General features: G+C 45.7%; 1 protein-coding gene across 1 annotated transcript in view; it reads right to left on the bottom strand.

Moving 5' to 3' along the window:
- Positions 1 to 27,209, bottom strand: part of CFAP57 (cilia and flagella associated protein 57) — a 136,765-nt gene that overhangs the window by 104,538 nt on the left and 5,018 nt on the right. Inside the window, exons 3-5 of the mRNA XM_077823980.1 lie at positions 16,827 to 17,143; positions 11,175 to 11,461; positions 10,782 to 10,989 (exon numbers count right to left, since the gene is read on the bottom strand). Of these exons, the coding sequence (XP_077680106.1) occupies positions 10,782 to 10,989; positions 11,175 to 11,461; positions 16,827 to 17,143 (812 nt within the window). The remainder of the gene's footprint in view (positions 1 to 10,781; positions 10,990 to 11,174; positions 11,462 to 16,826; positions 17,144 to 27,209) is intronic.

The following is a 27,209-nucleotide window of genomic DNA, read 5'->3' on the forward strand; positions in this document are numbered from 1 at the left end:
TCGGGCTCAATGGGTAGTGATCAATGGCTCCATGTCTAGTTGGCAGCTGGTATCAAGCGGAGTGCCCCAGGGGTTGGTCCTGGGGCTGGTTTTGTTCAACATCTTTATTAATGATCTGGATGGTGGGATGAATTGCATCCTCAGCAAATTCGCAGATGACACTAAACTCAGGGGAGAGGTAGATATGCTGAAGGGTAGGGATGGGGTCCAGAGTGACCTAGACAAATTGGAGGATTGGGCCAAAAGAAATTTGATGAGGTTCAACAAGGACAAATGCAGAGTCCTGCACTTAGGAAGGAAGAATCCCATACACTGCTACAGGCTGGGGACCGACTGCCTAAGCAGCAGTTCTGCGGAAAAGGACCTGGGGATTACAGTGGACGAGAAGCTGGGTATGTGTCAGCAGCGTGCCCTTGTTGCCAAGAAGGCCAACAGCATACTGGGCTGTATTAGTAGGTGCACTGCCAGCAGATAGAGGGAAGTGATCATTCCCCTCTATTCGGCACTGGTGAGGCCACACCTGGAGTATTGCGTCCAGTTTTGTTGCCCGCACTACAGAAAGGAGGTAGACAAATTGGAGAGAGTCCAGTGGAGGGCAACGAAAATGATTAGCGGACTGGGGCACATGACTTGCGAGGAGAGGCTGAGGGAACTGGGGTGATTTAGTCTGCAGAAGAGAAGAGAGAGGGGGGATTTGTTAGCAGCCTTCAATTACCTGACGGGAGGTTCCAAAGAGGATGGAGTTAGGCTGTTCTCAGCGGTGGCAGATGACAGAACAAGAAACAATTGTCTCAAGTTGCAGTGGGGGAGGTCTAGGTTGGATATTAGGAAACACTATTTCACTAGGAGGGTGGTGAAGCACTGGAATGGGTTACCTAGGGAGGTTGTGGAATCTCCATCCTTAGAGGTTTCTTAAGCCCGGCTTGACAAAGCCCTGGCGGGGATGATTTAGTTGGTGTTGGTCCTACTTTGAGCAGGGGATTGGACTAGATGACCTCCTGAGATCTCTTCCAACCGTAATATTCTATGATTCTAAGGTAGCCCAGAATGAGTGGTATAGAGGTGAATGCTGGGGACAAATGATACTGCACTCACCAGATTGAGAATCTCTTCTACTTGGCAAGGTAGGTAGCCCTGTTGGAAGGTTTCCTACTGCCAAGGAGAAATTGTCTAACTGGGTCCGAGCAGGAAAGCTCCATGGGATTCAGCCATGGAGCTTCCATGTTGTGAGGTGCAACGTCTCAAGATTTGGGTGCTGGAGACAGCCGTGATCCTGAGTTATTAAGTCTGGGAGGAGTGGCAAGATAATTGGGGCTTCCACGGACATTTCCAGGAGAGCTGTGTACCAGTGTTGGTGGGGCCAGGCTGGAGCTAACAATATCACTGAAGCCTCTTCTGTCCGTATCTTAAGGATTACCTTGTGAACGAGAGGGATGGGCAGGAACACGTAGAAAAGATGGCCTCCCTTCAAGTCCCCTCGATCCCAGGAAGGGATGATGGAGGCCAAAGAGACCATGCGGAACTTCAGTTTCCTCATGAACTTGTTGAGCTCTTGCAGGTCCACGATGGGCCTGAGCCCGCCTTTGGCTTTCGGTATTAGGATATACTGGGAAAAGAAGCCTTTGCCCTTCAGCTCCTGAGGAACCTCTTACACTGCTCACGGTGAGAGAAGTAAGTGCACCTCCTGTATGAGGAGTTGCTTGTGAGAAGGGTGCCTGAAGAGGGATGAGGAACGGGGGTGGAAGGGCAGGAGGGCCGAGAATTGGAAGGAGTATCCCCTCTCTACTGTGCGGAGCACTCAGTGGTCCAAAGTGATACGGGCCCACGCAGGGTAGAAAGGGGATAGTCGGGAAGAGAAGGTAAGGCAGGTTGGATCCATTGCAAGTGTTGGTGCGCCATCCTTGTTCGCACCTTCAAAAGGCCTGCTTCTGGCTGGATGAAGGTTTGGACAGGCCAGAGCCCTGGCGTGAGGACAGGTAGGCCTCTTCCTGCCGCTCCTGTTTCTCCTCTGTGAGCCATCCTGCTGGTTCTGTGGTTGGAAGAACTGCGGAGGAGGTTACGACCTAAAATACCTCCGCTGTGTGGCAGGGGTGTGGAGGTCCAGCAATTTGAGGGTGGCTCTCAAGTCTTTTAGGCTATGTAGCTTTTTATCCATCTTTTCGGAAAATAGAGTTGCACTCTCAAAAGGGAGATCTTGAATGGTCTGCTGGACCTCATATGGCAGACCTGATATCTAGAGCCAAGAGTCCCTTCTCATGGCAATCCCAGTAGACATCACCCGAGTGGCTGCTCTCTTCTCTCCGCGCCCAAGGGGTCCTTCGGTGTTTGGGGATCCTGGGCGCAAATGGTGCCGTGGCCCTTGATACCGGAGCTGTATACGTCGGTTCCAAGGCTGCCAGTGCCGAAGTTGTTGAAGCCAGAACCTATGGTGTTGGGCCTGTCGATGACAAGGCTGTTGGTGCCAAGGACATTAGTGCTGATACCACTGGGGCTGGCGTAGACGACGCTGGTGCCACAGGGGTTGGGATGGTGGTGTCAGTGAGCGATGCAGCTACCCCTGATCCTTCCAATGCTGATGGTGCCAGAGGTGGTACGAAAGTGGCGGAGGCCACCGCTGCCATCCTGGAATGCGACCCTTGGTTCTGACCTTGGCCTTGGTGAAAGGCCTAGGGAGTTCAAAAGGGCCACTGTGCTGGGGGCTGCCACTGCATGGGCCATGGTGCCGGGTAAGGGTGCTGGTCTCGTGATGACCCAGACCATCTACTTCTGCTCCTACGAGATCGATAGGAGTCCAACCCCAACTCCAAGGTCTCCGAAAAGGAGGACCACAGAGGAGTGGTACTCTGAGCGCCAAGGGTCCACACCGAGGGCTTGGGGACCAATGAGGCTGCTGCCCCTGTTCTGGCACCGGGGAGCAGTGCACTGGGGATGGAGACCGCTGGGACATCATTGCAGGCTTTCCCCTTGATGGTGCCGGAGGAGTGACTGGTGCCGATGACCTATTCTGTCTAGGTGGGGAGAATGATGCCGTGAGCTGAAGCAGCTCCCAGGCTGCCTCAAATACCTCTGGGGTCAACGAGAATGGTCCGGACTCAACCGCCCTTCTACGGGGGCAGGAGTTGACGCGACTGTCTGTGGGGCTGAGGTAGTGTGGCCCGACTCGGGTCTCACAACGGCTGGCTCCTTGGGTCTGGCTAGGGTGGGGTGGGGGTGAGGGGCTGTGGGGAAACGACCCCTCTCTGGCCTCCTATTATTCTGTGGCACTGGCGATTGAGACCGGTGCCTACCTGTGGCATGTGAGCCTTGAGTGGAGCCATGACAGTGCCGAGAGTTCTTGTCCTTACTTGGCACTGATCCCCGTGCCAACGGTGCTGGGGCACTGCATACCGAGGAGGAGGTACTTGGTGCCAGGTCCGCCGACCCGGGGTCGGACTGGGGCCGGAGAGCCACTTCCATTAGTAGGACCTTCAGGCGCTGATCTCTATCTATCAGTGTCCTGGGGCAAAACCCCCTGCAGATCCTACAGTGATCCTTTTGATGGCTCTCTCCCAAACACTTCAAACACAAAGTGTGAGGATCGCTTCTGGGCATTTACTTGCTGCTGACCTCACAGGCTTTGAAGCCAGGAGGATGCGGCATGCCCTAGCACTGGGATAGCGCTGGAGGGGAAACCCCTCCAAAGGAAACTTAAGAACTAAGTAAAGTATCTACTAACTACTTAACACTAACTACAAAACTAATGAAGAACTATATACAGACTGCCAAATGCACTTGTCACAACAAGAGCAAGGGGAAGTTCCAGCTAACGATCACTGGCGGTAAGAAGGAACTGAGGGGTTGGTGGATCAGTAGGGCCCTATATTGAGCGCCATGATGGCGCCACTACAGGGGGCACCTGGACTGACCCAACGGATACTGCTAGGGGAAATATCTTCCAGCTGCCGTGTACACGCACACACCTGACTGGAATTGACATGAACAAGCATTTGAAGACGAACTGACAGATTCATAGTTGGAAACCAGACCAGTTCACCTGTATTTTAGTTTTGCTCAAAATAGGTATTAGTCTTGTAAGAATGTATTTAGTGTTTAGAATCTACAAAAGGCTTGTAAGTTGCTGCATGCATTAATCTCACTCGTAATGTCTGTATACCATGCCATAAGAAAATATGTACTTTTTGCTTTATAACTTTGAAAATGTTTGCACTAAACTTGTGAATCCAGGCATGGAAATCATCACCCCAGCCCATCCAGGAGAACTATCAAAATTTAACCATTATAAGACAAAAACTTTGTTAATTGCCCCGTCCACCACATGCAGAAGGCATCTTCCCATCACTTTGAATGCTGGAAGAGGGAAGTAAAAAGAGCTGATGTGAAGATTTTTCATCTCTTTGCTGTTTGTACTCTCACAGGGCCAGTCACCAAACTGAAGCCAGAGATCCCCAAGGGTTGTCTCCTGGGTCCACTCTGAAAGACACTTTGAATAGACAGCTCTCTACAACTCTGTCACTCTTAGGTTCTAGATGGTAACTCATTTGTGTGTATATGTTTGCTTGTTTTAAGCTGTAAATAACTCTTATTTCTCTTTCCAAGTGAATAAACCTTTAGATAGTTTAACACAGGACTGGCTACAGGCATTGTATTTGGCATACGATATAGGATAACCAATTGATCTAGGCTAAGTAAGTGGTCTCTTGGGACTGGAAGCAATCTGCATATTGTGTGATTTTTGGTGTAGGTGACCATTTATCGCTAAGTCCAGTTGTATGGATGGCCAGATAGACTGGAGAGTCTAAGGGGACTGTCTGGGACTCCATGGTAAGATTTTTATAGAGATCCAGGAGTTCACATTTGTTACTGACTTGGTAAAATCTAATTATAGAACATACCTCAAGCTGGTTGTATCTGCCCTGTTTTTGACAGTCTGCCCCGAGGTAGGCACTCACTGTCGTGAGCCACTCAAGACAGCATGACAGGTGGGAAGTAGTTCTGCTAAAACAGTAACTATAAGACAACCCTAAATAAAACGGCATTCAATCTGGAAGCCTTTATCAAAGAGTAATGACTAGTAAATATGTGGACTGAGTGGCAGGTAGCTACCCTACAGATTTCAGAAATAGGGACATTCTTCAAACAGGCAGCAGAGGCTTCTTGAGCTCTAAGGTGGATCTAAACTGACTAACTCAGGGCATGTCCTGATACGGATGGAGACTCAGTTAGATAATCCCTGAGTGGATATTGCCTGACCCTTAATCCTCTCTGCAAAGGCCATAAACAGTCTAGGTGTGTTCCTGCATAATTTTGTCCTGTCAATGTAAAGACACAATGGTCTTAACTATATCAAGTGTGTGAAGTTTGGCTTCCCCAAGGAAAAATGAGGCTTGGGGAACAAACCTGGGAAATAAATACATCGGTACATACAAAGTCTCAGGACTTTGAGACCTGAGAGTGATCCTGTCCTTAACAATCAGAGGCAGGAGGTCACGGCAGCATGCTGCACTGCTGGAAACAGATAAGCATGGGAAGGCTGGGGCCACCAGAGAGAAGAGAAGCAGGAGGAATTCCACTCATCTAGAAATTTCAAATCAATACCAGGTTCTCAACATGGAAACTCTGGAAGATACCTCTCAAGATCCAGCAGGTCCAAGGAAACAGAGAGATGTATGGGACACATATGTGGATGGCAGCTCAGCCCAACGAGTAAGAAAACCAAGCCTGCATACAAAGAGTTCTCTACCCATCCAAAGAAGACAGACAATTCTCGTTGGAAATTCAATACAGTACTCAGAAGAATCAAAAGAACATTCTGCAAAGGACAGGTGGACAACTGGACAATGTGCTGTCTTCTAGGAGCCAAGACACAAGCCATCACTCTAAGATTGGATAGACTTCTGAAGTTGAGAGGCAAGGATTCACTGGTGATGGTTCATATTGGTACTAATGACACTGCATTGCGAGATATCTCACAGATACTAGATGACTCCAGAGAACTCGGAAGTGTGCTGAAGAAGAATGTCCAAGCAATCATCTGAAATCCTTCCTGTTCCATGAGTGAAGAAAGACAGGAGGCAGAAGATTCTGGAAGTAAACCATTGGCTAGGTAAGTGATGGAAGGTAGAGCGTTTTGGTTTTGTGGAACACTGGTACACCTATGGGGAGAGAGGACTGTATAGTTTAGATCTCCTCCTCCTCAGCAGAAGGGGAACCAATCTCCCTGGGACAGGCTGGCTAGAGTAATCAGGATGGGGTTAAACTAATAGCAAAATGGGAAGGTAAAATGAGGGAAGATGTAAGCGCTCAATTAGCACAAAATTGAGATGTTGAGAACAGAATGAATAAAGGGACCAAAGGACATGAAGAGAAGCAATTTTACAATTGCCTATGCACCAATGCTAGGAACCTGGGTAACAAACAAGAGAAACTGGATTTACAAGAAAAATTCAATCTAACTGGTATTACTGAAAACTGGTGGGATGATTTGCATGATTGAAATGTTAAAATGAATGGTTATAACCTATTTAGGGAGGATCAACTGGGCAAAAGGGGAGGGGGAGTGGCACTTTATGTCAAGAATGGCATTACCTGTTTCTGAGTCACTGATAACTCAGAAGAAAATAATTTTGAATGCTAATGAATCAAAGTCCTAACAGAGAAAGCATAAGATGAGGTATTGATTGGTGCCTGCTACAAACCACCAAATCACAAGAAGGAACAAGATGACTGCCTCCTTACACATATATCTATAAGGTGTAGGGAAAAAATGTGTGATCATGAGGGACTTCAATTTGAGTGACGCATGCTGGAGGTCTCATGCTGCCATATTATAACAACCTTGGAATTTCTAGACATTATAGATGACAATTTCCTAACTCAAAAAGTGTTGCCGCCAACACAGGGGAATTCTTTATTAGACCTTGTCCTAACAGATAAAGAGGAACTGATCACAGAACTAAGAATTAATGGTAGGTTAGGTACAAGTGGTCATGATCACATTTATAATTTGCAAGCAGAATAAAGTCCAGACCAGTAATATATTTACTCAGTGCTTTGAGAGGGCCAATTTCAGAAAGCTGGAAACAATTATGAGCCAAGTCAGCCAGAAGGAAGAATTTAATAAGAAAAATGTGAATCATAATTGGGAATCATTTAAGACTGCTTACTAGATGAAAAAGGCTGTGCTGATTAAAAAAAACAGTCTGGTTTAGAGGAGAAGTGAAGGCACCTATAAAAATAACAAAATAATATATAGCAAAAGGAAGAAAGGGGAAATTGATAGGAATGAAATAAGGCGTACATTTTTGAAAGTAAGGATAATTAACCACTGGAACAATTTAACAAGGGTCATGGTGGATTCTCCATCACTCTTAATCTATTTCGGGGAAGTTTTATTGCCTGTGTTATACAGGAGGTCAGATTAGATGATCTGAAGTGGTTCGGGACTATTTAGAAAAGCTGGACGAGCACAAGTCCACGGGGCCGGATGCGTTGCATCCGAGACTGCTAAAGGAGTTTGCTGATGTGACTGCAGAGCTATTGGCCATTATCTTTGAAAACTCATGGCGATCGGTGGAGGTCCCAGATGACTGGAAAAAGGCTAATGTAGTGCCCATCTTTAAAAAAGGGAAGAAGGAGGATCCTGGGAACTACAGGCCAGTCAGCCTCACATCAGTCCCTGGAAAAATCATGGAGCAGGTCCTCAAGGAATCAATTCTGAAGCACTTAGAGGAGAGGAAAGTGATCAGGAACAGTCAGCATGGATTCACCAAGGGCAAGTCATGCCTAACTAATCTAATTGCCTTCTATGACGAGATAACTGGCTCTGTGGATGAAGAGAAAGCAGTGGACATGTTGTTCCTTGACTTTAGCAAAGCTTTTGACACGGTCTCCCACAGTATTCTTGTCAGCAAGTTAAAGAAGTATGGGCTGGATGAATGGACGATAAGGTGGATAGAAAGCTGGCTAGATTGTCGGGCTCAACGGGTAGTGATCAATGGCTCCATGTCTAGTTGGCAGCCGGTATCAAGTGGAGTGCCCCAGGGGTCGGTCCTGCTGGTTTTGTTCAATATCTTCATAAATGATCTGGACGATGGTGTGGATTGCATCCTCAGCAAGTTTGCAGATGACACTAAACTGGGAGGAGTGGTAGATACGCTGGAGGGTAGGGATAGGATACAGAGGGCCCTAGACAAATTGGAGGATTGGGCCAAAAGAAATCTGATGAGGTTCAATAAGGATAAGTGCAGGGTCCTGCACTTAGGACAGAAGAATCCAATGCACAGCTACAGACTAGGGACCGAATGGCTAGGCAGCAGTTCTGTGGAAAAGGACCTAGGCGTGACAGTGGATGAGAAGCTGGATATGAGTCAGCAGTGTGCCCTTGTTGCCAAGAAGGCCAATGGCATTTTGGGATGTATAAGTAGGGGCATAGCGAGCAGATCGAGGAACATGATCGTTCCCCTCTATTAGACATTGAGGAGGCCTCATCTGGAGTACTGTGTCCAATTTTGGGCCCCACACTACAAGAAGGATGTGGATAAATTGGAAAGAGTCCAGCGGAGGGCAACAAAAAATGATTAGGGGACTGGAACACATGACTTATGAGGAGAGGCTGAGGGAACTGGGGATGTTTAGTCTTCAGAAGAGAAGAATGAGGGGGGATTTGATAGCTGCTGTCAACTACCTGAAAGGGGGTTCCAAAGAAGATGACTCTAGACTGTTCTCAGTGGTAGCAGATGACAGAACAAGGAGTAATGGTCTCAAGTTGCAGTGGGGGAGGTTTAGGTTGGATATTAGGAAAAACTTTTTCACTAGGAGGGTGGTGAAACACTGGAATGCGTTACCTAGGGAGGTGGTGGAATCTCCTTCCCTAGAAGTTTTTAAGGTCAGGCTTGACAAAGCCCTGGCTGGGATGATTTAGTCGGGGATTGGTCCTGCTTTGAGCAGGGGGTTGGACTAGATGACCTCCTGAGGTCCCTTCCAATCCTGATATTCTATGATTCTATGATCACAGTGGTCCCTTCTGGCCTGGGAATCCTTGCGAGGCAGAACCAAGACCGCCCGTCCTGGGCTATCCTTCCATCCCACTCACTCAGAAAGTGATAACTCTCTGGACTTCCTCCATGGAGAAATGGATCCTTCCAAAGTCACTTACTCTGAGGGCTTCTTCCCTGAAGTCATTACCCCAATCTGGTTCTCCCCAGGCTGGATCCTTATTCCCAGTCTACCTTCAGTCTATTTGCTTGGAGGCTAGCTTTTTCCCAAGTCTGTCATAGGAGACTGCTTCCCCCCTGCTATCCTTTCCTTTCAGGCCCAGTCACAAGAAACAACCTCCCTCCTACAGCTTTCCTCCCCATCTTATTTCTCCCACCCCTTTATGGAAATCGTCCAACTCTCCCCCAGCTGCGTCTGTTAATTGAATGGAGCCACCTGATTGCCAGCCAATCAAGATCAGCTGGATAAAAAATTATTTTTATCTTTCACAGGTGAAACTGAGACCAACTCCCCTTAAAGGACCAGCCAGCCTGTGACACACATACATAGCAACATGTACATATTTTAAAAATCCTACCAAAACAAAACACTCCATTGCACACACTTCCCGCCCCCACAGGGAAAAGATGACAGATGTTAGTCATGTTCCTTAACACACTATTGGAAGGCATTCAGATACTAAACTGATGAACGCAACATAAGAACCTATGTAGATTACAACAGGCTTCTCTGGTGCCAAGACAGACTTCAGTATGAAGGAAGCCACAGTTACAGCACTATCCAGAGGCAGCAACAAAGTCCAGGCACAGAGGGAACCCCAAGATCAGCAGACTCCGAGGATGAAGAAAGCCATTCCTGCACAAGAATAGCTAGAGCCAGGCTGCAGAAGATCCTCTGACTTGGGGCTGAATGAAGATGCTGATCCTGTCATCAAAGACTTCCATTTCCCAATTTTAGGGGACTTGGAAGCTGATGAAGACCAACTGATTTCCTACACAGGAACGCAGCCTTGTCCCAATGATCTAGCTTGTAAGGTCTTCTACATAAGGAAGGCCAAAACCAGAGTATGTCAGTCCTTTCAGGCCCAAAACATAAAGGCCTGATAAAGTGAAGATTGGTCCAGATAAACAGACTTCTGTGTGGTACATAAATTAGTGAATATGTGGGCTAGGAAACACACCACATATACCCAGTCTTTTGCTCTGAGTTGGACATGACCAGTCAGAATCATCCTAAGAACTGGAATCCCCAATAGCACAGGATCTAGTAAGACTACCTATATCTAATACAGCTTTAAATAATAAGCAAAAACTCCGGTGGAAAAAACCAAAGATCTGCAATTAGCTGAGAAAAGAAAGGAACTGAGCTGGTTGGGAATGCATGCCCTCCTCATAACCTTGGCTCTGAATGTTTATATAGTCTCAGGGACCACAGGTTTCTTAGAAGGTTCCTGAAACTCGATGATGTCATGGAGGCCAGTCCCAAAAGCGGGACTATGCAGAGGCTACCTTGACGGAGAATGACTTTGTCATTAATTCTCTGTGTGACCGTGGACAAGTCACTTCCCCTTCTATAAATGCTGACCAACCTCTTATGGAACGGTGAGGATTAATGTCTGTAGAGCGACTGAAAGATGAAGATGACTATAGAAGTATAGAGTATTATTATTACCTGGAGCAGATGTAAAACAAAAGGGCTCTTAAACTGAAACAGTTAAAGTCTGAGAACTGCAGCCTCTTAATTGCTTGGAGAAGCCACTTCTGCCCCATTCACGGTCTCTCACCTACCCGGATTTCTCGGTTCTCCCTGTAACCTTCCTTCTCTTCAGTCTTCTCAAATAGTAGAACAACTCCTGGCCCAGCTGAGCACGCAAAACCTTTGGAATAAGCAGCAATGGCAGAGATTTGAGGCAAGGAAGCCTGCTGTTGGCCAACAGCTTCACAGAGCATCTCACTGGAGAGATCAGGGGAACTGGCAGTAGGAAATTCAATGAGGCTAAAACAGGAAGAAAGTCATTAAAATCAGCAACAACCAGAGAAACCCAATTTAGTCACAATTAGGGCAATATAGAAAAGCCTCCATTCATTCTTTCCCTAATAACACCTGAGGGACCTACTTTCTTCTGTGAAGGATCTTTACGCATGAGATTGACTCTATCAGTAATGACCAGGAAGATTTACCTCTCAGATTCATGTGCCAGCTCATCCTTTTCCACTTCACTGGGACGTTCTTTGCATTCTATACTTGTCTCCCAGCGCAGATCTCCAGACTCAAAGAGAAAGAGTTTGCCTGTGTCAGTGCCGACCATAACCTTGTCCTCGGTGAGCCAGGCATGGGACAAGTAGTTCTGAGGCTCTCCCCTCTGAAAGTTGGTCTGTTTCAAGGTCCCCTCAGTGTATCTGAAAAGTTTAAAAATGCCATTTCCAGTGATACAAACCTGGGTGTTATCCTGGGGATTGAAGCTCACCTGGAAAGCAGAAAAGAGAAAAAAGTTATTTTTACACAACTATGTTCATGCATAGTACTGTACCAATAAATAAAGAGACATGATCCCTGCCCTAAAGAGCTTACAAAATAAGATACAGGACCACAAGGAATGACAAAAAAGTCACAGAAATGTATGGGAAGGACAAAGATTACAATAGGAAGAGATAAACTGTTGTACTTGCACATCCTGCATATTCCATTTTCCTCTTTTCTGAGTTGTATGCATAGCTTTTACATATCATAATTATTTTTATTAAATTAACAGTTTTGCTGGATTTTTACTCCCTCAGAGAGCAGAAGAGGTGACCTGCACTGAAAGGCTAACAGAAAGGAGGGGGATTTGAAGGACACAGAGGTATCTCTCCTCAAGGATGAGAGTAGACAGGGAACTGTAGAATCATAGAATCATAGAATCATAGAATATCAGGGTTGGAAGGGACCCCTGAAGGTCATCTAGTCCAACCCCCTGCTCGAAGCAGGACCAATTCCCAGTTAAATCATCCCAGCCAGGGCTTTGTCAAACCTGACCTTAAAAACTCCCAAGGAAGGAGATTCCACCACCTCCCTAGGCAACGCATTCCAGTGTTTCACCACCCTCTTAGTGAAAAAGTTTTTCCTAATATCCAATCTAAACCTCCCCTACTGCAACTTGAGACCATTACTCCTTGTCCTGTCCTCTTCTACCACTGAGAATAGTCTAGAACCATCCTCTTTAGAACCACCTCAGGTAGCTGAAAGCAGCTATCAAATCCCCCCTCATTTTTTCCTCTTCTGCAGACTAAACAATCCTAGTTCCCTCAGCCTCTCCTCATAAGTCATGTGTTCCAGACCCCTAATCATTTTTGTTGCCCTTTGCTGGACTCTCTCCAATTTTTCCACATCCTTCTTTTAGTGTGGGGCCCAAAACTGGACACAGTACTCCAGATGAGGCCTCACCAATGTCGAATAGAGGGGGACGATCACGTCCCTCGATCTGCTCGCTATGCCCCTACGTATACATCCCAAAATGCCATTGGCCTTCTTGGCAACAAGGGCACACTGCTGACTCATATCCAGCTTCTCGTCCACTGTCACCCCTAGGTCCTTTTCCGCAGAACTGCTGCCTAGCCATTCGGTCCCTAGTCTGTAGCGGTGCATTGGATTCTTCCGTCCTAAGTGCAGGACCCTGCACTTATCCTTATTGAACCTCATCAGATTTCTTTTGGCCCAATCCTCCAATTTGTCTAGGTCCTTCTGTATCCTATCCCTCCCCTCCAGCGTATCTACCACTCCTCCCAGTTTAGTATCGTCCGCAAATTTGCTGAGAGTGCAATCCACACCATCCTCCAGATCATTTATGAAGATATTGATACTGTAAGGATGACAAAAGCTTTTTCCATTTGGTATATTAAATATACCACCCAACAAAACTGTGGGGTAGTGTGCTTCTTGGAGACCCTAAATGGAGAGATTATTAATTGACAGTGATACCAGGCAGAATTTCTGAATCCCAGGAAGTGCTATTCCTACACAATGTAGCTCTTTACTTTGCATAGTTATTGTTAATCCTGCTGAACGGTGGAGGAGCAGACAGAGATATTCCTTTGTGGAATGCTCATAGCACGGTTTACCCAGTATGGCTTAGTCTTTTGCACTGCCTCAGTTTCTCCTTCTTCCCCAGTTAATCAGACTTTACATTGCAGTTGTCTCTCTCAATAACCCTCCCCTCTCCAGGTGTTTAGTTTACTAACAAAGTTCAAAACATAAATCTTTCCCCCAATCTTTGTACCTGGCTCACAATCCTTGGTGCAGGGTTCTTATCTTGTCTCTGTTAAAAATGTGATCTCTCCCAGGCCTTCTACTTAGGAACCCTAAAGAGTTATCACCCACTCCCTCCCTGCCTGCCAGCCAGCCAGCCACTCTTTCTGACTGAACTCAGGCTGCCCTTATATTCCCCAGCAGGTCTGGTTTCCAGTCATATACTCCCATCACATTACCCCTGCTGACATTCCCTTCACCTGGGAAGGTGAATTAAACTTGACACTGAAGAGGCAGAGTGCCAACCCCATGAAAGGGCCAGCTCACCCTGTGATATAGAGCAAAGAGTCTTCAGTCAACTCTTGCTGCACTTCAGTCCCAGAGTTCCCATGCTCCCTGATATTTCATGTTTTACACAAGCTTGCTAAAGTGTTTAGGATAAGCTATATGATTCCATATTTGAAAGTTAATTTTTTGTTAGATTTTTGTACAAATATTACAGATGCCAGGGTAAGTCTTAAACATAAGTTTTATTGAACACCCTTGCAAAATGTATTATTTATTCATTATTATTATTATTTATTTTATTATTAACAACACCGTAGGTATGCATGTCTGTACATGCCAATTAAAATCTGGCAGGATCCATCATGGATCAAATTGTAAGACTGAGGCCCAAATCGGCAAAAACAGATGGAGAGAAAATAACAAAAAAACAAGCTGCAGGTAAGTGAAGGATGAGATTTATGCAGAATACAATCCTAATATTACTTTGTGTTGTGGTGTAACAATCACATTAGTTCCATTTTCTTGTTTCTGAATTTTTAAAAATATTTGTATTGCATTTACTTTTCAAAATTTTTTCATTTTGAAACTAGATCAGGGGTGGGAAAACTTTTTGGCCCGAGGGCCACATCTGGATATGGAAATTGTATGGTGGGCCATGCATGCTCTATGGGGTGTATCATGGGAGAGCTCTTTTAGTGATGTTACCAAGGTGGAGGGAGAGGGGACTCTTGGGGTGTGGCATGGGGGGGGCTCTACAGGGGTGCTACCAGGGACTCCTAGGGGCCCTACTGGCAGTGACACCAAGGTGGCCGTACCCAGCACCGCCATGGGCCGAGGCACCCTAGGTGGGACGGGTGCGGTCCCTTGGCAGTTTCGAGGCTCTTGAGGGTGGGGCGGTAGGAAACCAGGAGAGGATTGGGCGCGCTGCCACATGGGGGTAGGGGACTGCCATGTAGGGGCTGGTTTCCATCCCGGAAACAGTGCGGTGAAGTCGTGCCTGCACAGTGCGGCTCTGCGTGCTGGAAGATGGTGCTCATCAAGGAAATTGTGAGTCAGGGGCTGGGGAGTGCCGGGTGGGCAGAGCGGGGCAAGCCCCCGACCCCACTTTCCAGCGGGAGCTAGAGAACTGGATAAAAACGTCGGACGGGCCGCAAGCGGCCCGCAGGCCATAGTTTGCCCACCCCTGAACTAGATAGTTCATCTGTTCTCCGCTAAGGTCAATATACAAGAACATACCTGGCTCATTTACACTCATGTACACTCCAGAGAGTGTACAGAGCATTTTAAATCATGAAATTTTTAATCATGAATAAAATCAGCAAACAGGAATATAAGAACATAAGAATGGCCCTATTGGGTCAGACCAAAGGTCCATCTAGCCCAGTATCCTGTCTTCTGACAGTTGCCAGTGCCAGGTGCCCCAGAGGGACCGAACAGACCAGGTAATGATCAAGTGATCCATCCCCAGTCGCTCATTCCCAGCTTCTGGCAAATATAGGCTAGGGACACCATTCGTGCCCATCCTGGCTAATAGCCATTGATGGACATATCCTCCATGAATGTATCTAGTTCTTTTTTGAACCCTGTTATGGTCTTTTTTGAACCCTGTTATGGTTTAGGAACCTGATTTAAATAATCAGTTTTAATCTTGTATTGAATTTGTACTTTTTATTGATTCTCATTGGTTGATAACCATTAAACCATCTTGCTTTGCAACTAAATATACCCTTACACTAAATTTGGTACTTCTTTTTGCTAATCAGAACAATACCCTATAACTATCTCTATCAACATTTAAGTAGTTTCAAAAAGTGTGAGAGCTATGGCCCCTCTGCCCCGCCCTCCGGTTCAGGCGCCACTGCTGTAAGATATGAATACATTATCCTGCTTCTTTCCAAATACATAACAGAAATATTAATTGAATACTTATGCCTGTTCTGCATAATGATTGACAACTTCACTATCGTTGTCTAGTATTAGACATAAACAATTGCTAAGATTTAGCTTAGCTGATAACTTTAGCTTTCCTTATCAATTGCCTGCATTTCCTAATTTCAGATTTGTACTCATTGCTCTAAACTGCTCCATTTTTCCAACAGTTATATATCTCTATGTAAATTTATATTTCATTGCTGTTTTCCCTTATCCTCTCTTTTAAACTTATTTCATTATTGTAGCATGAGGATATGGGGGCATCTTATACAGCATTTTTTAAACCTCCCAATTATCATTCACATTTTTATGCTTACATTTTCCCTTCCACTCAGTTTTTCCCATGGTTGTTTTCAGATTTGAGAAATTGGCAATTTTAAAGCACTAAGTATATATATATATATATATTGCTGGCTAGAATTGAATTGTTTGCACATAACCAATGAAATTAGATAGCAATCACCTGCAGCAAGGCAACCATCAATTTTTATGATAGTGATTTGTTCATCTTTATCCATCAGAATGAGGTCTAATATAAAATTACCTTTTTGTGTTAGAAAGCCAGCATCTATTATTTTTAGAACTCCAAGAATGTTTTACTAGAGGTAAAATGAGACCTCCAACATGTCCTCCAGCCTGAAATTCCTCATGACAATGCATTTTTTCTTTCTAACATTATAGATAAATGTTTAAGGAGCTGCTTATCCTGTTCCCTTGTCTGATGTGGTCTCTATAACAAATCCCCACCATATTCCATCTTGCGATTTAATCAGTTAGAACATTTATCCATAAGCCTTTCAGGTCCTGTTCTTCTGAAATGTCAATAACTCTAAAGCAGGTAATTGGATCTTTGATGTAGAGTACCACCACCCCCTTCTGTCCACTTTATCACTATTTTATGTTAGTTTTTCCCCTTGCTTGGAGGCTTACATGTGGGACATACCAGATGATTGTTTGAGGCTTTTGTTTCTAGTTAGTTTTTTCCTTTTGGGTTTTTACCCCTCTCTGACATGGTCTGAGTGGTTCCTCTACTGTTCTGAAAACTGATTTATTACTTTATTATTTACAAAATTTTAAAAAACAAATTATAGAGACATTTTCAGGAGAAGAAGGTGTTGCCTAACCTCAGTTATCATAGAGAAAGTTAGCTTATGTAAACTATACATTATCTGGTGTAGAATGCTTCTATTCTCATCTGTCCCAGGATGTCACCCAGTTAGGTGAAAGTAGTGGTGGTGTGTTCATACAGGGACAACTGGAAGAAACGGTTTATTTTACAGGACAGTGATTTTGTTACGCTTATGCACTCTAACAGAGGTTACCAGAAGAGGGGGTTCCAGTTATAGGACAGCGTTTTTTCTCTGCCCAGGCAATTCCTCCAATGTTACCTGATAGACGGGGTTGTTCTGGATGTCAGCTTTGACAATTGCCATCGTTCTCTGCTTCTCCCACATCCAATAGGCAAGATTTGACTCAGGGGGTCCAGTCTGGGCCACCAAATACTTAGAATCAGGAGAAAAGGCTAGGCTGACAAATTCCTGAACAGGGAAGTCAAAGACACTAAGTACTTTCCGCTTTTTACATGGGACAGATGACAATTCATAAATTGTGATAGTGGGTTTCTCTTGCACTGTCTCAGAGATGGCCAGGTAGCGTCGACTTGGACTCATGGCCAATGCTAACATCCCCTGACTCTTCTCAGATCCTGTCAAGCAGAGAGAGACAGAGAGAGAGATACAAACAGAGACTCTATTAACCCAATTGGGAGGGAAGATGTTGTTGTGCATGAAGTCAAATGTGCATAATTAAATGCCCCACAATATATTAGCGTGCTAAGATTTCATAGATAAACATTCAAAAATCAGGAAATATCAGAGTTAAGGTTGCCCATGCAAAATCTGCCTCTTGTGCGTATGCAACACTGACAGACGGTTGTTGGTGGATGGGATTGAACCTGGAACTTTGGAGCTAAATACATGAGCCTCTACTGCATGAGCTAAAAGCCATATGGCTCTTAGCTAAGGCTATAGAGCAGACTCATTAATCTATCTCTCTAAGTGTTCTCGGTGCCACTAGAGGGGACAGAACACTACACCCAAGAGGTGTGTGGGTTACACATATACATGGAGGCTATGTCTACACTTGCGACCTACATGCCTACAAGTGCACTGTTGTGCCATAACCCCTCTATTATCCACATCTGAATTCTTGAATCATGTGTGAGAAAGCTAGCACACATGAAGGATGTGGTTATGCACACGATTCCACAGTGGCATGGTCCCATATTCCTGCTACACTACAGCGTGGATGAGCATAAGGGATGTGTTACAGTTTCAGAAGTCCGCCAGGCCCATTCCCCTAATGCATTGAAGCCTTTCTTGCCTAACCCTTACTCAATGTATAAAGATCCAGGGCCCTCTGTTAACATGGACCATGTTCCCAGAGCAGCTGCCTGGTCCACCAAGCACATCCAGGTGCTTATCAAACTGTGGTCGGAGTATAACATACTCCACAACTTCATCTGGAGCAGCTAGAAGATTCCCCTGTACCAGAAAATTTCGTAGAAGCTGGAGGAGGTGGGCATTCACTAGACTCCATTCCTGAGGTTCCTGTACTGGAAGGTGAAGGACTCGAACAGTCACTTGATGAGAGACCCTTGTGCACACCAGATGCTCTCCAGGGCTCCCAGTGCAGAGCCTGAAATGGCTCATGACTCCCAGGGTGAGGAGACAGCAGGGACCTCAGAGGAAGCATAGGAGACCCAGAAGAAGAGAATCAAGTGATTTTAAACCTCTTCCTCACGGAGCCAGTAGAACAAACCCCACCCCCCAAGCCGAAGAGCCAAAGGAGGACCCCAACCTGCAGCAGGAATCAGAATACAAGGCTGGTAAGTTTTACAACAGACCCCAACGCTCCCTGACAATAACTCCTCTTGCTCTGGTGCTACATGCCTGAAACTGCCTGGGAAGAAGGATAAAGGAGTTTGAGGCGCAAGTGGTGTTCTCATCCATCCTCCCCATGGAAGGAAAAGGCCGGGGTAGGGACCGTCGAATTGTGGAAGTCAACGAATGGCTACACAGATGGTGTCGGAGAGAAGGCTTTGGATTCTTTGACCATGGGATGGTGTTCCAAGAAGGAGGAGTGCTGGGCAGAGATGGGCTCCACCTAACGAAGAGAGGGAAGAGCATCTTTGCGAGCAGGCTGGCTAACCTAGTGAGGAGGGCTTTAAACTAGGTTCACCGGGGAAAGGAGACCAAAGCCCTGAGGTAAGTGGGAAAGCGGGATACCGGGAGGAAGCACAGGCAGGAACATCTGTGAGGGGAGGGCTCCTACCTCATACTGAGAATGGGGGATGATCAGCAGGTTATCTCATGTGCCTATATACAAATGCACAAAGCCTTGGAAACAAGCAGGGAGAACTGGAGGTCCTGGTGATGGCAAGGAATTATAACGTGATTGGAATAACAGAGACTTGGTGGGATAACTCACATGACTGGAGTACTGTCATGGATGGTTATAAACTGTTCAGGAAGGACAGGCAGGGCAGAAAAGGTGGGGGAGTAGCACTGTATGTAAGGGAGCAGTATGACTGCTCAGAGCTCCGGTATGAAACTGAAGAAAAACCTGAGTGTCTCTGAATTAAGTTTAGAAGTGTGAGCAACAAGGGTGATGTAGTGGTGGGAGTCTGCTATAGACGACCGGACCAGGGGGATGAGGTGGATGAGGCTTTCTTCCGGCAACTCGCAGAAGCTACTAGATCACACACGCTGGTTCTCATGGGCGACTTTAATCTTCCTGATATCTGCTGGGAGAGCACTACAGCGGTGCATAGACAATCCAGGAAGTTTTTGGAAAATGTAGGGGACAATTTCCTGGTGCAAGTGCTAGAGGAGCCAACTGGGGGGGAGCTTTTCTTGACCTGCTGCTCACAAACCGGGAAGAATTAGTGGGGGAAGCAAAAGTAGATGGGAATCTGGGAGGCAGTGACCATGAGTTGGTTGAGTTCAGGATCCTGACACAGGGAAGAAAGGTAAGCAGCAGAATACGGACCCTGGACTTCAAGAAAGCAGACTTCGACTCCCTCAGGGAACTGATGGGTAGGATCCCCTGGGGGAATAACATGAAGGGGAAAGGAGTCCAGGAGAGCTGGCTGTATTTCAAGGAATCCCTATTGAGGTTACAGGGACAAACCATCCCGATGTGTCGAAAGAATAGCAAATATGGCAGGCAACCAGCTTGGCTTAACGGTGAAATCCTTGCGGATCTTAAACATAAAAAAGAAGCTTACAAGAAGTGGAAGGTTGGACATATGACCAGGGAAGAGTATAAAAATATTGCTCGGGCATGTAGGAATGAAATCAGGAGGGCCAAATCACACCTGGGGCTGCAGCTAGCAAGAGATGTTAAGAGTAACAAGAAGGGTTTCTTCAGGTATGTTGGCAACAAGAAGAAAGCCAAGGAAAGTGTGGGCCCCTTACTGAATGAGGGAGGCAACCTAGTAACAGAGGATGTGGAAAAAGCTAATGTACTCAATGCTTTTTTTGCCTCTGTCTTCACGAACAAGGTCAGCTCCCAGACTGCTGCCCTGGGCATCACAGCATGGGGAGTAGGTGGCCACCCCTCTGTGGAGAAAGAGGTGGTTAGGGACTATTTAGAAAAGCTGGACGTGCACAAGTCCATAGGGCCGGACGCGTTGCATCCGAGAGTGCTAAAGGAATTGGCGGCTATGATTGCAGAGCCATTGGTCATTATCTTTGAAAACTCATGTCGAACGGGGGAAGTCCCGGATGACTGGAAAAAGGCTAATGTAGTGCCAATCTTTAAAAAAGGGAAGAAGGAGGATCCTGGGAACTACAGGCCAGTCAGTCTCACCTCAGTCCCCGGAAAAATCATGGAGCAGGTCCTCAAGGAATCAATCCTGAAGCACTTACACGAGAGGAAAGTGATCAGGAACAGTCAGCATGGATTCACCAAGGGAAGGTCATGCCCGACTAATCTAATCGCCTTCTATGATGAGATTACTGGTTCTGTGGATGAAGGGAAAGCAGTGGATGTATTGTTTCTTGACTTTAGCAAAGCTTTTGACACGGTCTCCCACAGTATTCTTGTCAGCAAGTTAAAGAAGTATGGGCTGGATGAATGCACTATAAGGTGGATAGAAAGTTGGCTAGATTGTCGGGCTCAACGGGTAGTGATCAATGGCTCCATGTCTAGTTGGCAGCCGATATCAAGTGGAGTGCCCCAAGGGTCGGTCCTGGGGCTGGTTTTGTTCAATATCTTCATAAATGATCTGGAGGATGGTGTGGATTGCACTCTCAGCAAATTTGCGGATGATACTAAACTAGGAGGAGTGGTAGATATGCTGGAGGGCAGGGATAGGATACAGAGGGACCTAGACAAATTGGAGGATTGGGCCAAAAGAAATCTGATGAGGTTCAACAAGGATAAGTGCAGAGTCCTGCACTTAGGATGGAAGAACCCAATGCACCGCTACAGACTAGGGACCGAATGGCTAGGCAGCAGTTCTGCGGAAAAGGACCTAGGGGTGACAGTGGACGAAAAGCTGGATATGAGTCAACAGTATGCCCCTGTTGCTAAGAAGGCCAATGGCATTTTGGGATGTATAAGTAGGGGCATTGCCAGCAGATCGAGGGACGTGATCGTTCCCCTCTATTCGACATTGGTGAGGCCTCATCTGGAGTACTGTGTCCAGTTTTGGGCCCCACACTACAAGAAGGATGTGGAAAAATTGGAAAGAGTCCAGCGAAGGGCAACTAAAATGATTAGGGGTCTGGAACACATGACTTATGAGAAGAGGCTGAGGGAACTGGGATTGTTTAGTCTGCAGAAGAGAAGAATGAGGGGGGATTTGATAGCTGCTGTCAACTACCTGAGAGGTGGTTCCAAAGAGGATGGTTCTAGACTATTCTCAGTGGTAAAAGAGGACAGAACAAGGAGTAATGGTCTCAAGTTGCAGTGGGGGAGGTTTAGGTTGGATATTAGGAAAAACTTTTTCACTAGGAGGGTGGTGAAACACTGGAATGCATTACCTAGGGAGGTGGTAGAATCTCCTTCCTTAGAAGTTTTTAAGGTCAGGCTTGACAAAGCCCTGGCTGGGATGATTTAATTGGGGATTGGTCCTGCTTTGAGCAGGGGGTTGGACTAGATGAGCTCCTGAGGTCCCTTCCGACCCTGATATTCTATGATTCTATGAAACTCAGTCCCCACAGTGTGCCACCCTGAAAGCAAGAGAGGGCAATAAAGCAATGATTTTATTGAAATTCCATTAACCACTCCTACAAATTTACCTGAAGCTATACCAAAGATTATTAATAAACTGTCATTATGCTTCTGTGTCTGTTCATTTCTCAGCCAGCATGCTGTCAGTGATAGTCCTGGGCCATGTGGACCAGGTGAAAGGAAGGAAAGATCTGGGTTTGGAAAGGGCCCATTGGGGATAGTTCGGTTGTAGAAAACATGGTTGTTCAAAGATTAAAAAAACAACAACCAACCCTCCCCTTCCCCTTGCCTTCCTGTCCCTTTACAATGGGATATGTGCAGAAGGCTGGTGTGGGAGGGGGTGAATGGGTTAGGTGTGAGCCTGCTTAGGTAAATGAACCCTTTGGTTCTCTGAGGAACGTCACAGAAGTCCTTTGTCCCGTGAACATTAGAAATGTCTTTTACCATTTGCAGTTTCTGGTGTCTGGATACTCCCTGCTCTAAGCCATGCTGCAGAAGAAACGGGGGTGGATCAAGGATCAGCTCTGGCAGTTGCACAAACACAGGGCCATGGCTTTCCATGTTTACTGGAAAGTTCAGGGAACAAAATAAAGTTTCAGTGTGACTCTTTCTTTCCCTGTCCCTCCCCCTGCTCTTTGCTGGACACAGGGGCCAGATTTTCTGGCAATGCAGGGTGGGGAAGGTTACGGGGTGGGTGGGCATTCTTAGTGGTTTGCTTTTCCATTTTCATGGGAACTCCATCTGCTAGCTTAGAATACAATACATTTCCTCTTGAATTGCATCCCAATCCTGTAAGCATATTTCAGCAAGTTTTTGGTGTAGCAGAAATTCAAACTGGTTCTTCAGGTTCAACAGCAGTGCAAATATGCTTAGTCCACCTTCATTCAGCAATATGTAGAGGGGTGACCATTACCAGAAATAGCTCTCTGTCATGGACTGCCAGCTCTCCCCCACATGACTGGAAAGCCAACCCTCTTCTCCATTCTAGAACTTTGAAAATGGCTATTTTCTCCAAAAGATGGCCCACCTTTAAGAAATAAATTGGTAACATAGCCCCTGGAAGGACTGAACCATATTGGCCCCTTGATACAGTGCAAGCATTATAATTTTTTAAAAAACATTACCACAGGTATTTTACTATTATTAACCTTTGCTCCTTCCTCGGGTGCTGCAAAAGTTGCCTGACAACGAAGAAGGCATCAGAAGTCTTATTTTCTGAAATGTTAAAATTATCAATATTGTGGCCATTGGCAGCACAGCTATGTTACGTGCAGGGATTTTTTCCCATCCTTCAAAGGAAACAAGTAGTATAATGGTACCCTTGTGTTTGAATTGGCAGGACGTTCTGCTGTAAAGAGGAAAACCATTCTACCAGGAGGTCACAAGCAGCACTCCAGAGACAGCAGAGGCAGATGGAGAAGGACCTGCCTATTGCCATGGACAGAAAGAACCAAGCACAATTTGAGTTCATCAGAGCATAGAAGGTTTAGGTTCTTAGGCAGGAGGCACTGATGAACCAGTTCCTGGAGCAGGATGCATGCCATGGGGAATGCGAGTATGCCCAAAAGGAATTGGCTCATGCCCTAATAAAATCACTCATTCAACTGGAGGTGGAAAGCATTCAGGACCTGCCTGCCACCTTGGTTGCTGCTCTTTTTTGAGAAAACCAGCTATAATTTCTGCTACATGGCTTATGGCAACCACCTGTGGATAGATGACAGTACTGATTGCCTGGCAAGCCTGTACAGTCACCACCCCAAGAGTGGACTCCCCAACCTCAAACTGGTTTGCAACTGACTAATAGCTGTCAGATGTTCCTAGCTTCCAAAGGCATAGCCAATCATTTCTGCATACATATGGGTTTCTGAAAACGAGTGGTCTGGCACTGGAGGGTGGGTGTAAGCTCCTCGCACGGCTTCATGAAGGCCTAGATCCTCATTTGGAAGTTCTGAAGCCACTAGTCATTAGCCAAAGTTTTCAAAATGATATTCTCCCACCATACCATGCTGATTCTCCTGGATTGGAAATGGGGCATACTGTGGCAATACTGGCAGTGAAAATATCTGTTCCATGGGACTACAGTGAATTATCACTCACCCTCTTGATCAGCCATCTTTGGCGTGTCAGAAAGCTCTGGCCTGATTCCATCAAGTAGCTAGTGAATTCAGTACTGCACCTCATGAACATTTTTCCCATGACAAGTAGCAGGAGAAGAACCACATCAACCAGGACTTGCTTCTGGTTTTCCAGCAGAAGGGAGAGGTGAGTGGGACCTGCCATCACAAAATGTGTGAAGGCGGGAGACAGTTCCAGCAACACACAGAAAGGGAATTCCTAGAGTGTCTCCTGTTGTGCACAATACTCAGGGATATTGTCCCTGAAATGGCAGCTCTAATATGGCAAACCCACAAGGGGAAGTGTGGATGAGGGTATACATGTGCACCCATGCCAAGCACAGCATATGTGGACACTCGGTCCAGCTATGGAGTACATGCACTAGCAGTACATCGACAACTACCTGTGAATGCTTGCAAGTGTAGACGTAACCTAAGATACAGACTTTGACTACACAATCACATACTAATTTCTCAAATAATACTCTATATCATCACATTTTTTCTATAACCTTAGATACACATATATAGCATCTTGTAACATTGCTTTCTTTCCTATATACTAATGTTATTTTTATCTTTCATGTTTTTATTTGTGTTGTTATTGTTTATCATTTTGTATTGTATAAAAGTTTTCCATTTTATCTTTGACTTAGGGTAAAACTCTCATTAACTCCGATGGGGTCAGGATTTCACCCTTAGGCTTTTTACAAACATGACCTCTTTAAGAATTTGTTTTAGTAATTTGGTCAGCATGCATTTTACAAGGTATTTTTCCTCCTTTGAGACAAATATACTTCTGGACACTAATTTATTTTAGAGACACAACACTCTCTCCTTCGTTAAGGTTTCAACTAGGTCCCATAATAAACCTTAACTTTTGTCCATCCATTGTTAGAGGTTGTCTACAAGATTCATTCGTCTGCACTAGTGAGGTGTAAACTTTAGTGAGCACTAGGGTGTCGTGCATTAACTTGCCCATGTGGACTCTACCAGCACGCACTAAAAGTTTTCTAGTGTGCGTTAATGCAGTCCTGTTTCAAACAGCACTACAAGCACGTAGAGATAAAATCAGAAAGGCTTAAACAGAAAATGAATTTCACCTGGCAAGGGACATAAAAGGCAATAAGAAGAGGTTCTTTAAATATATTAGGAGCAAAAGGAAGATGAAGGAACATGTTGGTCCTCAGTCTACTTAACGGGAAGGAGAGCTAATAACGGATGACATCAGGAAGGCAGAGGTGTTTAAAGCTTATTTTGCCTTTTTGCTTATTTGTCTTCAGTAAAAAGGTTAATGGTGACCAGATACTCAACACTGTTAATATTAACAAGGGGGAAAGAACACAAGCCAAAATAGAGAAAGAAGAGGTTAAAGAATATTTAGATACGTTAGATGTATTTAAGTTGGCAGGACTTGATGACATTCATGCTAGATTTCTTAAGGAAGTAGCTGAAGTAATTTTGACACCATTAGCAATTATCTGTGGGAGTTCATGGAGAACAGGTGAGGTCTCAGAGAACTGGAGAAGGGCAAACATAGTACCTAGCTTCAAAAAAGGGAACAAAGAGGGAAATTATAGATCAGTCATCTTAACTTCAATACCTAGAAAGATACTGGAACAAATAATTAAACAATCTGTGAACAACTACAAGTCAACATGGTTATAAGGAATAGCCAGCATGGATTGGTCATGTTAAACCAACTGTCATGAATCGGGACATTGATGGTCAGGTCTACTGGCTGAAGTGAAGTCAAGTACAGTGGTCAGAACAGGATCCAGGCTTAGTGGTTGGAGCTGAAATTTAGAATCAGGAGTCAGAGCTAGAGCCAGAAGGTCAGTATCTAGAGCCAAAGGGTCTGAACCAGAGTTAGGAACCAAAGCCAGAAGTCAGTGCCAGACTCAGGAACCCAGTAGGATAGCAGGGCTGGAGTGGCCAGGGGCAGTGCAGAAGCAGGAATGGAGATTAGCTGGGAACAAGATAAGCAAACGAATGATCGCAGCTGCAAGTATAAGTGTTGAGCAGCCAGAGACCAGTTGTTGCTGCTGAGCTTAAGAGCAGGCTTGCTGACTTACTTGGCCAATTAGGCAGCGTGGTCACTCAGGCTGTCCGGCTGTGGCTCAGTTGTGCTCATAGGCTGCCTGGAGACTGAGCAGGTGCAGCTACAAGTCCTCATTCCTGAGAGAAGCTACTTCCTCAAGGGCACCTCCTAGGGCCTCTGGACACAGCTTCTAGGGATGAGCTCAGGGGAATATTTATACCAGCTTGGGGGCATGGATATTTTCTGCTAGTTCCCACAACTGGTCATCAGAGCCATATCCCTCCCAGTCCACTAAATGGTGGAACTTTCCCCAAACTTGATTAGAGTCAAGAATTGATTGGACAAGGTATTCTTCTTGTCATTGGACCATAATGGGTGTTGACAGTGGGTTGGATCAACCTGAGAAGGGGTTCTCGATGTAGGATTTCAGGAGGGAAGCCTGGAACATGGGGTGGATTTTCACTGACTCAGGCAGATGAAGCCTGCATGTCACTGGATTGACCTGTTTGATGATCTTGAACAGCCCCATGTATTGGTGATCTAACTTGGCTGTAAGCTGGAGGTTTCAAGTTCACATCATGACCTTGTCCCCATAGGTAGGCTAGGTGTGGCTTATTTGCATACTGCTTATAGACCTTTTTAGTACTTCTAGATGTTCTATGAGCTCTTGTTGTATATAATGCAGATGAGTGACCAGGTCCATTTCTGCAGGGACTGAGCAGTTTGTAGGCAGCCCCAGATGGAAGCAAGGATGTAAGCCATAACTGGCACAGAAGGGCTTCTGCCAAGTGGAGGCATGAATCACATTGTTACAAGCAAATTTGGCATATGGGAGCAGGGAGATCCAGTCATCCTGGTGGTAATTTAGAGAGCACTGGAGGCATTGTTCAAGAATCTAGTTCACCCGGTCCATCTGTGTACGATATGCAGTGGAGGTAAAAAGTTCTACCCTTAGGAGTCTGAAGACCTCTCACCAGACACAAGAGACAAACCATGGGCCTCAGTCCAACATAATGCCGGTCGATAGTCCGTGGAGCATTCAAGAAAGAGGCAGACCGTTTCCAGGGCAGTGGGAACCATGCAAAAGGGGATAAAGTGTGCCATCTTGTGTAAGTACATCCAGGGGAGCAGTGTAGTTCTACTGTGAAACCCAAGGACACAGTAAGCCATGGGCTGAGATGGAGCGAATGGGGTGAAGGAGTCCAAATGCCCTTCTGAGGGGGTTCTTAGTCCAGGAACACTGATCACAGGAGTCAGTGTATTTCCTGAGAGACAAGGTGGGTGAGGTAATTGTGACATTGCACCCCATACTCTTCATAGTGAAATTATTATAATATGATTATGGCATAATGATAATGTATTTTATGCAAGATCAG

Source organism: Eretmochelys imbricata, chromosome 8 (assembly GCF_965152235.1).
Source record: "Eretmochelys imbricata isolate rEreImb1 chromosome 8, rEreImb1.hap1, whole genome shotgun sequence".
NCBI classification, from domain to species: Eukaryota; Metazoa; Chordata; order Testudines; family Cheloniidae; genus Eretmochelys; species Eretmochelys imbricata.